Source organism: Mauremys mutica, chromosome 6 (assembly GCF_020497125.1).
Source record: "Mauremys mutica isolate MM-2020 ecotype Southern chromosome 6, ASM2049712v1, whole genome shotgun sequence".
NCBI lineage: Eukaryota > Metazoa > Chordata > Testudines > Geoemydidae > Mauremys > Mauremys mutica.
The window spans coordinates 35,244,296-35,259,496 of record NC_059077.1 but is presented as its reverse complement, the minus strand read 5'-3'; the positions used below and the strand labels follow the sequence as shown (position 1 = coordinate 35,259,496).

Here is a 15,201-nt window from a genome sequence, read left to right as displayed (position 1 = left end):
GATTAAAACATGCTGGTGTGTGTGTTTGAAACTGGGAGTATCTTGGGGTGTTGGCAGAAAACTGGCACAGGTAGTGGAATGGGAACTGTTGAGTGGCCACAAGAGAAGCCATGGATATGAGGAGTTGATGGGAGGAAATGAGTCCGGAAGGTAATATTGAGACCAGAACTTGCATGGGAGGAAGGAAGATCCAGGGGTAGGCCATAGAATGGTTTGATTTAGAGCAAGGGGGTTCGTGGATTTGGGAAGAAACAATGAGTGGAAAGACCCGGGTATATAAAATACCGTAACAAAAAAGAAGATGGATTGTATAGACTTAACTGTTCCTTTTATTAAGACACACATATACTATATTAAATAACAACAACAAAGGAGGTTTCTTGTTTCTGAAGAAATAGAAGCAGTTAGGCCGTGTCTAGTTCTATTCCCTTCAGGATCGGAAAGCAAAGAGGGTGACATTTACTCTTGCGCAGAGGCCCAGCACCAAGGCTGATGTGTCACTTAAGCTCTGTTTTGTGTCATGTGTAGGCCTTTTTCTGGCCCTCTGCTGTGGGGTGAATTCCACCTATAATGCAAATGGGCTTCCCAAGCTGTGCATAAATGCGAAGGTGCATTATACTGTGTCAATCCATGCTGGTGCCTCCAAGTCAAAAGTACTGAGAGCAAGACAGTTTGCATCCACATCTTTAGAAATATTAGCGTCAGGCAACCTGTTAACCACCAGCTCTTCCCCCTAACACGCAAAATAATTAAATTGCAAAATTAGAGAAGCAAATGTGAGATGAAACATTATTGCCATTTTAAGTTTGTAAGCTATCATTGAAATTATTATTTTAAAAAATACTATTTTAAAGTTTATTTCTTATTCTGCACCCATCACCATGGTATCTGAGTGTCTGATAGTTACCCTGCGAATTCCAGGATGATGAGCAATAAACAGGTAAGATGCCTACTCCCTTTCCACAGAGAAGTTTAATAGATACAGGCCTCGTGGTTTACTTTAAAGAGCTATTTTCTTTTGTCTGTGTCTTTGCCAACAACCTTGGCCTTCTTTGGCTTGAGTATTTCTCAAAGGCTTAATGCTAAGATAGCAACTTGGTCTAACCCATGTACCTTATTGTGCCTGTTTTCTATGCCTCCATCAGAGAAGTGGCCAAATCTTGTTCCTGTCAATAACAAAAATTCAGTAGGAGCAATATTAGGCCCGTAGTTTGTGAAGCTCAGACTTCAGAGTGAAGAATGTTACTGGCAGGATACTCAGCTACTACAAGTGTCGCGTTACAACACACCATTGGTCAAAACTGAAGTCAATTTTTAGACCACTTTAATAACTGCAAGGAATTAAACAAGCATCGGCAGGCAGGGGGAGGCACCTCACCACAACAGAAAATTTCATGACTATAGTCTCGAATATTTATTGTAATCTCAAAATTAATACCCCAAACAAAAATGAACAAAACAAAATCCACTTGTTATACAGAAGTCACATACAAACAGACTATCCAATGGAATACACAGTCTTTACTTCCACATAGAATTAAAACTCTGCACAGGGATAAAATTTGTACTTCACATCCAGACAAGAGCTCCTGTGGACATATGTTGAAGAGTCACAACATCTGTCACCCAGCAGTATTTTAAACTCACATTTTTAGAACCACAGTCACTATATTGTAGTGGTAGTTAGAGGCGGAGGAAAAGTTGAATCCTAACCACCTCACAAATATATTCTATGCAGGTACTCCAACATCGCTTTAAGAACAGTTCAGCAAGTAAAGTTAGTATGGGGAGCTAGAACAACTACATGTTTTCAAAGTAGGCATTTGGGTTTGTTTTTTATGTACTCATACATGTATGGGGATAGTAAAAATGCCAGGTAAAATTACCTGTCCTGGTGACAAACCCTTGGGCAGTCAGGTCACTTAACAGCAGTAGTAAAATATAGGCAATGCATCCTCAGTCTGTATATTTGTGTTTCATTGGTATCTTAGCCTTACTGTGTCTGCTCCTTGGCTACAGGAATGTTTTTATTTTTTCTTTCATTCTGCAGTTCCCAAATTTCCCCTATCACACAATTTCATTTTCATGCAATTTTGCATAATTTGGCTGGTGGTTTCGCAACAGAAGAAGCTATAAAACACAGGGAAGCATTTGGGACAGATGCTTAGGCCTTTGATAGGATTGTCCTGTAATGTTTAATGTAATCTGACTGCTTTGCTTGTTCTCTAGCACTATTCGATGACATGGCAGAGGCAAAAGAAAGCAGAGTTATTGGTTTCCTGCATTATTTGGCTATTGCCTCTTTTTGATGAGAGCTAGCGTTTCTAAAATAGCTATGACATATGCTAAAACAGCCTTGTAAAATTGTCATGACAATGTATCAGACCAAGGCACAAAATCTACTCATGTGTCTTCTACCATGATGCTAATGGGAAAAAATGAATGTGATATTAGTAACTCATCAAAAAAATCTTACTCACCTTAGCCCTGATTTAGTAGTTTATCCTTATTCAGTGAAGGCCCACTGAAGTGAAGGCATGTTCCTCTAGACAACCAGTATATTGTACAAGAGGGATGCAGCAGAAGTTAATTAACAGCATTAACTTCTTCTCAGAGGTTTGCAGTCACAATAGGGGAACCACTGGCAGTACAGCAATCAAGTGCCTACAGTGAAGCATGTGTTTATATGCTTTACTGAATGAGGATAGACTTAAGCAGGTGTTTAAATGTGCTGCCTCATTTGAGGTCCTTGAGTGAATGGATGAGTACAACTGTGCAAGGCTAAAGTAAAAGGAAAAAAATGATTTCATGTCTCCTCCTAATTTCTGGGCAAGATACTGTACCAAATTCTGCTCTCACTCACTCTGCTGATGGGTACCAATGGAATTACTCAATTTTTTCAGCACTCTAAGAGAGCAGAATGTGGCCTAGAATGTACCTTCTATCTTACTTCAGTATCTGATTTAAAGTTAAAAACAGAAGCAGCAGAATGGGGTCAGTAGGGGTTAACATTTTGTTTAACATTTTCCAATGTGGTCCAAACACATTGGATGTGAAATGCCAGCTCCTTCAAAAAACAAACCGTGAACTCAAGACACCAAACAGAAGATGCTAAGTACGTTTCAACATGGTTGGAGACTCCTATTTAATATTCTAGGCTAAGTGTAATCATGAATGAACCATGCAATTATATATATTTTTTTAAAAGTGGCCACATGATATTATGCTGTACAGGCAGACAGAGCACGTAATTGACTCTTCAGATAAAAAAAAATGAAGGCTTTTCCTTAAGAGCTGAGTTCCAAGACAATCTCTTTTTCTGTTTCCAGAGCACATGCTTCTAAAATATTATGTGGGGTTTTTCTTTAGAAAGGGCTAAAGGTATCTTTTGACTGAAAAAAGGTCTCCCCACTACTAGTGATATAACACAATCATTTTTTTGAAAAGGACACTCACAATTCTAAAAGTAAAATTGACATGCACTTGCAGTAAAGATATGGACGTCTGTTACTGTTGTCTCATATATGAAAAATAGTTTAAATGAATTAAGAATAGATTATTCTTACACTACACTGATAAAGTATTTACTGTATAAATTTCACTACTAGACTCTTACAGCTATTAGACATCCTTTAAATAAGCCACACAGCCATCATCAACACCATATCACACATACATGACACTTCTCCCTTTCATACGAATTTATATACACTGAGTAAGTCATTAAATATTGCACTTATTGGCCCATGTTCCCTCAGTTCAGAGGTGTTCAAAAATAGAAAACAAATCTATTTTTATAACATTTTTCATGCAACATTTAAGACATTTCAGTTCCACAAACACTAGTAAATAGTTTACACATTCTGACAGTCCAACTGAACCACAACACGGCTGACATTACCAACAATATATTAAACGGGATTACAGCACAAACAGTTTTCATTTAACACTAATTTGCAGGTACATGTCAGATTACTCAAGTAAATTCATTACTGGAAGTGGTGAGCAATCCCTAACTTTTGCAAGAACATGAAATTGTCAGAAGATTCAGACATGGTCTCTCCCCTCCTCCCCAAAACAGGTGTCTGTGTACAAGTGATGTGCCATCTGCTTCTGCCGTCACCATGAACAGTAATCCTATGGCCTGTGGATTTAACCCAAGCAGTTTCTAGTGACAATGAGACTTTCTCGGTAAGTATCACTGCAATAATAACAATAAAAAACACTGCACTGAAAATGAACAAATACCTGTTCAAACTGAACCAGTGTTCAGGATATATTTGTTTGTGTGTGAAAATTCTAAACATGCAGTTAAAATCTTTGCTTGGATGAACATGAAAGAAAAAATAAACAAAGTAAATAAATAAAAAAGCTTAACAAGACACGGTGGAATGAATTTACTTGACCCATTTAATGATGAAACCTATTACATACTCAGACTATTCAGATGAGTTGCCTTTTGAATGGAGACTTTACAAGTAGTGAACCCGGAAGAAACTAAGTTCCAATCGGTATTAAAAAAAACCCACTCATGGATCAGATCCTCAGCTGGTGTGCACCCAGCATAGTTCCATTGGTTTAAGTGAAACTATGCTGATTTACACAAGCTGAGCATTGGGCCCTGTGGATCCAAAGCATTAATGGTGCAACTCCACTCGAGTTACAACCAAGAGGAATTTGGTCCATTTGCTGCATATCAAGTCTGTCTACGAAATGGGTCGAGGAATCTTTCATAACATTCAAGCAACAGAGCAGTCATTTAGTTGTTGCCATTGAAAAGTGACAATAACAAACCATGCTACTGAAAAATGAAGCCTGTAATTTTTTTTAAATGGAAAGCATCACTGGCTTCTCTGCTATGGAAGAAACAATGGCAGCACTAGACATAACATTTAGAATGCCATGCATTTCTTAGCAAAAGACAATTAAAACTCAAGCAATTCTGAAAGTTAGGATCCAACTCCAGCAGTGTTTGCACCATAAAATAGCACTTCATTCCTAAAATAAAAAGGTGCAGGCAGCACAGCCGGACATACAGAGCTGAGCAGACTGGGAAGAAAACCTAATCTTTCAGACTGATGCTCTGGAAAGGCCACATAGATCTAGTTTCTCAGGTAGTTTCTCTATGCATTACATTAAGTATAAGCACAAAGGAACAAAGAGTTCCAGGTAACAGTCACACACATTGCAATTAAGAAAGAGAATGAGTTGGATTTATATATGTGTGTGTGTGTGGAGAGAGAGAGAGAGAAAAAAAACAACAGACAGGCCAGTTCATATATATTTCAGACACCAAACAAATCGGTCTAAATAAATAAAATGAAATACAAACACAGTTACAAGTTAATTGATCTGTAAGGACAGGCACATTTATCACATCTGAAAATGAACTTTTGTCAGAATTAAGCCCATGCAATTGCAGTTTTAGCTCAAAAAGGCTTGCAAGCCATTGTGATCAGTCCCATCGGTTCATGCATTTGAATACTGCAGGGCCCAGTCTCTTATGTTTGTTCCACTTGTTTCCATTTGGAACGCTGAGTGACAGCTTGCCCATGCACTGAGAAAGACACTGTGACTCCATGACAAAGATGGTGTATTACCCATGCATGCAATTACTGTAGCACTAATGTTATTCTTGGTCGGCACTTTGGAAGGGTTGTGTCGTGCAGTAGTTCAGCTGGCCTTATGGGGCTCAGATCCCAGGCAATGGGGGCTTTGTCCACTTCAAGGTCTCTTATCCCGTTAAACTGTGATAGAGGAGAAGAGTTTTTTTCCCCCTCCTGCTAACAGCCATTAAATTGAGGTAATAAATGACAGTAATAATAATATAGTATTTTACCCCAACAAATCCCCTCCAGAGCCCTCAATGAGAAATAAGACTGCAAAGCTCAAATTCCACACACCCCTCCATTGTACATGCAGACTGAGTAGTTACATAGTCTGTGCCACAGTGAACATAAAGCCATTAAATGGCAAGATTCTCTTTAAAATTCAGTGCTGGTGATGGACTGAAAACCTTGGAGGCTGATGTGCTCTCTGTATCCATAGAACAGATAGTACTGGCAGAGGCAGAGCAAGCTTTCTCTGCACTGCCTGGCCTCAGAAATGGGCCTAAGCCCTGACCTCTGGGTATGAGAAGGTCAATGAGTTACCATGGGCCATTCAGTTCCCTACTTCTCTGCTGAGATTAGCAATAAAGGTACAAATTAGTGATGATTGGTCCTGTATTTTATGATGTGGCCACCAAGAACTGGACTGAGACTAGGCAGCTAGTTTTTTAAAATCTGGCCCCAAGTAGCCAGTTTAACAATGCCGCTGATTAAAAGTTTTTAAAATACTTGTTGTGATTATTATTAGTCCTGACCCTCGAATTGGCTTTGTGTGGCTGGGCCTCTGCACCTATACAACACTCTCCTGAAGTCCCGGGAGCACCCCACACATTCATGGATCACACACATGGATCTGACCAATCCATGCTCCTATCTTCTCCACCTTCTTCAGTTTGGATGTTTTTTCTAACAGCTCTGCTCTAGGAATTCTTTTGGGGAAGTTCTATAGCCAGCACTATAGAGGAGGTCAGACTAAATGATCACAGTGGTTCTTTCTGAGTTTGGAATCTATGCATTAATTTTTTGCTCTTCCGCTTCTATTCTCTACCCTTCTCCCACGTCATCATCATCAAACATGCATAGTCTACTGAGGACCATGGTGCTAGCCAGAGTGACCACTGTTGATGGCATCGCACCAGGCATTATGTAGTGAAGTTCCCAGGGCTGGTTCAGTTGAGAGGACTGGTTGAATATTTTCCTTCAAGACTCTTTTCCGTAAAAAATTTAAAAAAGAGTGGCGGGGGAGAGGGCAGTTCTATAACAACAACATTTTCTGGGAAAGCATCTGCTTTCCTTAAAATGTTTTTTCTTTTATTGGAAAACCAATAAAAATCTTTGGCCAAAAGACTTCTATCCTCAGAGTACCTTGGAATGCATAGCCACAGCGGGAGGAATACAGCTATCAAGCTGGGAGAGAGGGCCAGGAAGAGTAGTGACTGGCATGCCATGTGGATGCCAAGAACTAGGCAAATTGGCTCTGCTCGATTACACTTTCTCTTCCCTACTAATCTGTGCACAACAGGGATAAATGTAGGGCAGTGAATAGGCAACATTTCCCTTTCCTCAGGTTTTTCCATGGTACCAAATGATGTGGCTCATTTTTCACTAAGAAAAACAGTGTAGGTGCTAGCTAGCAGTGCTAACGGATATGTTTAAGATCCTAGTGTAGCCAAGACAAGTTATAGTTTTAACACAAGTTTACACTCGGGTTTACCTCAACCAACTAATGTGTTAATCTTGTCTGCACTAGGATTTTAACATACAATAGTTACAATGTTAGATAAAATGTCTTAACTACACCTTTATTCCTAGTGTAGACATGGCCTTAGTGTGTTTGATGAGATTATATAAATTACCTTAGGAAAAAGGTATAGGTATTGCCTTACAGTCAGGTATGGCATTAGCAGCTGCTCTGACTCATTTTCCCGTTTTTCTTCCCTTTTTTCTGTTATGTCTAGCTTGAGAAATGTCATCCTGGTACTACAGCTGATCTAATAAGAACAATAAAAAGTTAATGTTGCATCAGTGATGTCATTAATTGAGGAATATCACGGTGACCCAGATAAGCCAATGGTGCAAAGTGCTACCAATTAGTAGAGTGAGAGCTTATTAACATGGTGAGAAATGACTATTTTTTTAAAATGCTTTAAAAAAACCCTGTGGACATTCTGCTATCTTCATAGCCTTTTGTGGATTTTCGAAGTGACTGACATGGTCTAGTGGAAGAACTCATTGGAGAACTTTTTATTTCTCTGTGAATTTTCTAAAAACATTGCCAATTTCTGACTGTCCTGTCACAAGAAATCCCTCAGCAAGATATGTCTGGATCAAACTATTTTTCAGATTGAATGGATCCATTTCTGTCCTCACAAACACATCCTGCTGACTTCCATAGGAGTGGCACTTCTGAGGAGAGAAATGGGCTTTTGCAATCAACACAGAGGGAATTCTCTCAGACTATAAAATTAATATATAGACACCATTTTCAAGAATGAAACATGAAATTCCTAAAGGTCAAAATAATGCAACCTTCAGGACAATATGAGTAGGTTATTTTTGGTTATGAATAACTGTACACAATAGATTTGGCTCTGCTGGGGTAATATCAAGAACTGTAGCATATTCATTATCGAAAGCAGGTAACTTAAAGAATGACATTTCACAACTCTCTTCTATATTAGTATTGTAATGAATTGGCTTCTGGATGGAACTGGAACACAGCCAGCCCCTATCCTGCCAGCAGCTAACAGAATTTCTCCTTATATTGAGGAGTAGGAGCCTGTGTTTTGGGTTAGGCAGCTGCTGTCATTCTGAATTTTGAAGTGGCCATGATGTGTGGCGTAGAGGTAACTGTGAATTTCGGTGGTGGACATGGATTTGCCACAGCATTACCTTTGGGGAAGTGTGCCTCAGACAAATTATTTGGACAAGGCATGGAATAGACAGTATATTCAGGTAATATTTTAAAATAGATTTTTCAGTCAAGGAAAATTTAAATGGCATCAGAAAGTTTATGCCTAAATACCGTGATCATTACACCAAGAAGTAAATGGTATAATTTGAAACTGATTAAGTTAAAGTCAGTTGTAGATGACCTGTGTTCTGAGGTCACAGAACCAGCTGAAGTAAGTGTAATGTACTCAGGATAAAAAGAAACGACAGACATTTAGCCATCCACGTGCAAAGGCCAGATGCTGAGAAATGGGCAGTCCTTACAAATTGCACACATTGCACCAGCCATTGACATAAAATAAACACATTGTCCCCAAATAAATTAAAAAGACAGTATAAATAAAGGCTTATAGACCATCTGTAAATACTCTGTTGGCAATAGAACACACTGGAGCCGCCTCTGTTGATAACTGTATTAACAGCCACAGTTGGGTTGCTGTGGAGGAGGGGTGTCCTTTAGCCTTGTGTTCTGTTTTCCAGCAGCGATGGCAGGATCCGTCTCCAGACTTTCTGACATTTTGTCGCAGATGATATCTACGAGCCGCTCGAATGTCTGCTTGACATTTACGTTGTCCTTGGCACTTGTTTCAAAAAATTCAAAACCTGGTAAAATAAAGAAAACACCCACTGGTCATTACACATTCTTAGATCCTTCAGTAACTATTAACTCCACCTGAGGAAGGGAAAAAGCAGAGAGAGAAAGGTGGGCAGGGCACAAGAAAGAGAAACAGCACACGCAAAATAGTGATATTATAAAGAGTATGAGCTAAATTTTGACCACCTGACTGTTGCACAGGTGTCAATCCAGACTAACTACACAAAAGTCATTTAATTTACACCAAAGTAGCTGAAATCATCATTTGACCCAATCTGATCTCTTCCACAAATCATATTCAAAGGTGATTTCATCATAGTTGATTTTGTGCTATGCTAAAATTGAGGGCAGTAGCATTTTAATAATGTCCCATATCATGGGACTACATCTAGCTCTTGTGAGGGGAATAACTCAGTTACTCTATTGGTCTTTTTCCAGCTCTAATTACTATGTTCCCATAAGTATTGCTCCACTGGTAATGGGCATTGCCATTGGGCCACTACTGCTGATGCCAGAACAGATGACTGAAATTGGAAGGAACCAAGAAGAAAGAAAACAAATCAAGAAAGGCTTTTTCCAATTTGTTATGTAATCTGTAGATGGAAAACAAGTTTTGATGCAAAAATATTTCTAAATTTAAGTTGTTTTCCTTCAAAAATTGTGGGTGGGTACTGTAACCCTCTCATCCCACTGTGCCACCACTAAAGTAGCATGCGGTAGAGTGCTTACACTGAAATTCTTTAATAGAATTATGCTCATGTCATGAGCATGTTCCTCTGTGTCATCTTTACCTCCAAGGCCCTCTCCAGCTGGCTGGTTCCCAGTGTAGCTGGAAGTAACCTGCTGGTCTGCCTGCCACCTCACTGGGTCCACACTATCTGCTGGATCGTCCCATTCTCTCACCTGCCTGACCTCTCTCCTCCCTTCCCACTTTTCCCCTCTGCTCCAGCTCCACCCTCCCCGCCAGTTACCACACTAGTCACCTGACTGTCCTTCATCAATTCACCAGCCTTTCTTTCACTGATTTCCCCCTTTCCAATTCCTGAACTGGAATGAAGTGGTTCACAAAACAACTAAATTCACTGGTAATATTATAAAAGTTAATTGGCATTCACAAAGCATTCTTCGTCTTTTTGATTCACCTTGGTTAATGACATACACCTTATCTCTGTGGTTTGCTGTTAGAAACCCAATAACAAAATGTCTGTCTTCTTGCTTTTAATTAGTATCAAGATTAACAGCTACCGAAGGGAAAGTATATGGAGTTCTGGAAGAAAATTTAAAACAACATTCAACGTTATGTTTTGAAATATTTATGTTCATGTTGCCCTTACACTGCTCTGGGGCAGTGTAAATAGATAGATTTTTTTCATATAGTGTATTTTCTAATCAGTGAGTTAGTCTTTTATTTTTTTTTAATAAAAGGTTACATTTAAAGCAGCAACTCTAATAACTTCGCATTACTTGTTGAATACACCAACTAAACAGGATAATATGCACATTCAGGCCATTAGTAATTTAGAGCTTACCTGTTCTTCTTTTCATAGGGCAAAGTGCCAGAGCAGACTTGCTGTGGACAGTCAGCTTTAGCCTGGAGGGATGTCCCAGCATATGCTAGGCTGGCAATATCACTGCTACTTATTGTACAACAATGGAGGATCCAGGCTGTATATACGGGTAAGATGAGTCTATATTTTCCACTGACAGATTGTACATTTGGTCTGGAATTGCTGGGACAAATTCTTCCCTCCTGTACAGCAGTGTAAATCTACAGTAATTCTACTGCCATCACTGAACTTACTCCAGTTTTATGACAGTGCAAATAAAATCAGAATCTTGCCCAGGACTGGATTTTGTCCCACGTGCTTTGGGACAAGGACGGCTATTTCATCTGTTTGGACAGTGCCAAGCACAATGGGGCCCTGACCTAGTTGAGGCTTCTAAGCATTACCATAATACACAACAATTAATTCATATAAAACACTTATGATTATTATAGTGGAACATTTGTATCATCTGCTTTCTTAGACTATAAGATCCTCAGTGGAGAAACCAGGTTTTATATAACACTAAATACAATGTCAGTGCTCAGCAAATCATTCTTACTAATCATGTCAATGGCCAGTGTATTGTTTTCAATGCTTAGATTTGTAAATCATTCCCCGCCCCCACCCCCCCAACTATGTCAAAGACAAAGGTGATGCTGCTGGAAGAATCTAAAGGGGCTGGTATTTTCACCTTTCATAATTTAGGGTTGCTTTTGAATTCCCAGTTGGCACTTTGATTTTCAGGTTGCCTCAGTAGACAAAAGTCACTTTTTTCCCCATCTGGATCTGGTAAGATGATGGTGGCCATTTCTTCTATGCAGACATAGCCACTGTTCTCCATGCTTTTGGTACCTCCAGCCTGGATTATGCAAGGTGCTCTATGTGGGGCTAGCTTTGAAGGTCAGTTGATTGGTGATGTGAGCCACAGAGAACCTGTTCACTTGCTTCAGGATGCAATTATGATGTTGGTCTTTGTACAACAAACAATCTGGTTTGGATTCTGGGTACTGGAGAATCTGCCTCTCTCCATGAATTACCACACAGCTAAGATCAGACGGCCCACGTTTACAGATGGTCCCTAGATTTGAGTACCTGAGGCTGGAGTTAGCATGTTTCCTGTGGAGGGCCCTTGGCTCTGTAGTTCACTTCGCCTGCTGGATTATTGAAGCCCAAGCCTGATGTTAACCTCTGGGTCACAAAGGGTGTCTACCAGAGGTAGAAGTAAGCTGGTACGCCCCGGTTTGGCGTACTGGCAAGAGCTAGTGCACTGTACCGGGGCAGATCGGCTTCCCCTGGCAGCAATTTAAAGAGCCTGAGGCTCCCAGCAGTGGCTGGAGCCCCGGGCCCTTTAAATTGCCACCAGAGCCCTGCTGCCGGAGCCCTGGAGAAGCGGCGGCGGCAGGGCTCAGGCAGCAATTTAAAGGGCCCAGGGTGCCTGCCACAGCTACCATCCCTTTAAATCATCTCCAGATCCCTGGGTAGCAGCCGTGGTGCTCCAGCGGCTATTTAAAGGATCCGGGGCTGTGGCGGCTGAGCCCCTGGCCCTTAAAATCGCTGCCTGAGACCAGCCGCTGCCTCCCCAGGGCTCCAGCAGCAGGGCTCCAGGGACGATTTAAAGGGTCCAGGGTGGTAGCGGCAGCCAGAGCTCCGGGCCCTTTAAATCATGCCTGGGACTCCCAGCTGCCTCTGCAGCTGGTAGCTCCTGGGGTGATTTAAAGGGCCTGGGGCTCCCAGGTGCTGCTACCACAGACCCAGCCCTGGGCCCTTTAAATTCTGATTTAAAGTGTCCGGGGATTTAGAGGCCCCACCTCTTCCGGTTGAGGCCACGCCTCTTCTGGCTGAGGCCCCGCCCCCTCCTAAGGACTCCAGAGTACCAGTAAGTCCTTTAAGTTACTTTCACTCCTGGTGTCTACACTGCAGTTAAACATTACATTGGTGTACCTAAGACTGCAGTAGTATAGAAGAGCAGCATACCACTACAAACCAGCTCTGCCACCTCCTTTGATCCCTTGGGTAGTGTGGGAGCACTGCTTGTGTTGCTCCCAATCCACCTTTCTGCTCCTTTTCCCATGAAGCAAAGAGGCAAAGCTGAAAGCTGAGTACTAGTCAGAGGGGTGCCTCATTCTCTGCTTAGCACACAACAAAGCCGTTCTTTTGTTAGCTGCTCCTTTCCCTACGTCCATGTACTTCAGGCAGAACAAGGGGGGCTGATGAAAGGGAGGGGAGTTGATGTGTGGTGAAGAAGCAAGAGGAGAAGGGGGAGAGGAAAAAGGACTGGAACATGAAGGGTTGGGGAAGGACACAATTTGGGCGAATGAAGCTGAAAGCGCCTGGAAAGTTGGGGGTGGAGTGGGGTTCAGAGAAAAGAAGAGGGTGATCGGGTGGGTCAGAGGTAGGACAGGATAATTAGCGCAAGCAAAAAAGAAGGGTATAAGCTGTAGCATGTAAATGAGGCAATGATGTAGGTGGATAAAATACCTTGAACCAGAGAAGCAGCAATGGGAGGGAAGAGAGTGATACAGAGTGAAGGGGAGACAAAAGGGGGCAGAATGCATCAGAGCTGGGGATGAGAGAACAGAGCAACTGGACCAAATTATACTCTGTTGCACTCAGCAATAACGCTATCAAAGACAAAATGGCTGCCTTGTTTCCACTGAAAATGTGAATTTTCACATAATTTTTAAGGCAGATGCCATCTTTATATAAAAAATTAGCTCACTTACATTCAGAAATTGGCCCATTTTTGCTAGAAAAATGTGTGGTGAGGTCCCTTAACAAAAGGTTTCAAGAAGTGCAAACTCCTCAGCCCCGTTTGTTTTTCATTTCACTATGAATATTTTGCAGACATCTGTGTCACAGACCTCTCCTCCCCTGCTGATTCATGTTTGAAATATTTCATTAGGTGGGCCCAGAGACACTGCACTTCTGAACATCAGATCTATCTACTTTGATCCCTGGTTCGGTGTCTTTCCATTGCTGTTTTTCTGTGTGAGCAGGTGTCTGCGATGAGGAAGCTCCCTTGTGATCATAAAGACAGCAGCCGCTCATGGAACACCCTGTTCCCACCACCTGTGATGTTCTGTGCAGCAGAAGTGGAAGAGACAATGCAGAGTGGCGCACGACATGACAAAGCCCGAGAGCAAGCAGAGTGGAGGAAGCTGAATGGAACAGAAGCTGATACAACTGAGAAGCCTATAATGTCAAAAGTGTTGCCTGGGTGAGAATGTTGTGTTTGGATGATGCATCAGGATGCTCTTTCTCTTTCTGTCCCCCTCCTCCACTTCTCTCCATCTCCTTTCCCTTTGCTGCCCCTCTTACAACTCTTGGTGACTCTCCCTGTTCCCCTTCAAGGCTGCCAAATCTGTAGCTGCAATAAGGTGCCACACCCATGTTGGCCCCATCAGGTGGGCATGCTAGTGTGATGTTTGTTACTCAGGCTCCAGGGCAGTGTGCTGTGTAACATGAGCTGCTTCGTTCTGACCAGGGGCGGCTCTAGCTTTTTTGCCGCCCCAAACACGGCAGGCAGGCTGCCTTCGGTGGCGTGCCTGCAGGAGGTCCCCGGTCCCGTGGCTTTGGCGTACCTGCTGCCGAATCCACGGGACTGGAGGACCTCCCGCAGGAACGCCGCCGAAGGCAGCCTGACTGTTGCCCTCGCAGGAAACGGCAGGGCGCTCCTGCGGCTTGCTGCCCCAGGCATGCGCTTGGAGCGCTGGTGCCTGGAGCCGCCGCTGGTACTGACAGAGCTCTGGCATGGTAACTACTAGACGTGCTAGCAGAACTGAGCTTTCTTCTCACTTTATTATACTCTGGCTAGGGCAAGCTTCAGGTTCTCCCCTCTTCCTGTTTAAGAGGAAACTCTTTCCATGCACTCTTTCCTTACCACTCTCCACAAATGCATCAACCAGCTCTGGACACAAGCCTATAGGAGGAGGGTGGGAAAAGGAAATAACTCGCCACCTCTGAGCTGATATGACACAGCACTTTTGGAGGTGGGGCTGTCAGAAGGAAAAGTCACACACTGGACCTCAGGCCTTGCAGCCTTGGGGACCCAAAGTCCAGATGTACTGGCCCTTTTCCCCTTTAGCTTCCCTGTAACTTTCAGAGGGTTAGGATCTGGTGAATAGCTCTCTCTGCCCTGCTGGTTCCAATCAGCAACCATGTTTATTTTTCACTATATTTAAAACTAGGTATGAGCAGCTGGAATCCTCATTAAAAAACGTGGGACTCGGGAGTTGTGAGTACATTGTGTGAGTACAGGCAAGCATAGATTTACCACGATTGTAAAGCCATGCAAATGCTGGCCCTGAGACATATAAACAACCTGAGCAGCTGCCTTCTCTCCCTTATCCCCCTTATGCCTTTATTGGTTTTGCAGAGACTTGTTAGGATGCTCATTAACTTGTTTACCAAAGAGAAGGAAGGAGGAGGGAGGAGGAAATGGCAAGCAAAGAGATTAAGAAAGGGGCAGAACAGTCTCTAGCCTAGACTCCAGGGGTTT

General features: G+C 42.2%; 1 protein-coding gene across 9 annotated transcripts in view; it reads right to left on the bottom strand.

Annotated features, from left to right (window-relative positions):
* Window positions 1-352: 352 nt before the first annotated feature.
* Window positions 353-15,201, bottom strand: part of RAB3C (RAB3C, member RAS oncogene family) — a 197,889-nt gene continuing 183,040 nt past the window's right edge. For 8 of the 9 annotated variants that reach the window (XM_045020978.1, XM_045020977.1, XM_045020983.1 and 5 more), the window contains exon 5: window positions 353-9,164. In XM_045020978.1, coding sequence (XP_044876913.1) covers window positions 8,977-9,164 — 188 coding nt within the window. In that variant the 3' untranslated portion in view covers window positions 353-8,976. The remainder of the gene's footprint in view (window positions 9,165-15,201) is intronic. The other variant, XR_006580403.1, reaches the window with a different exon arrangement.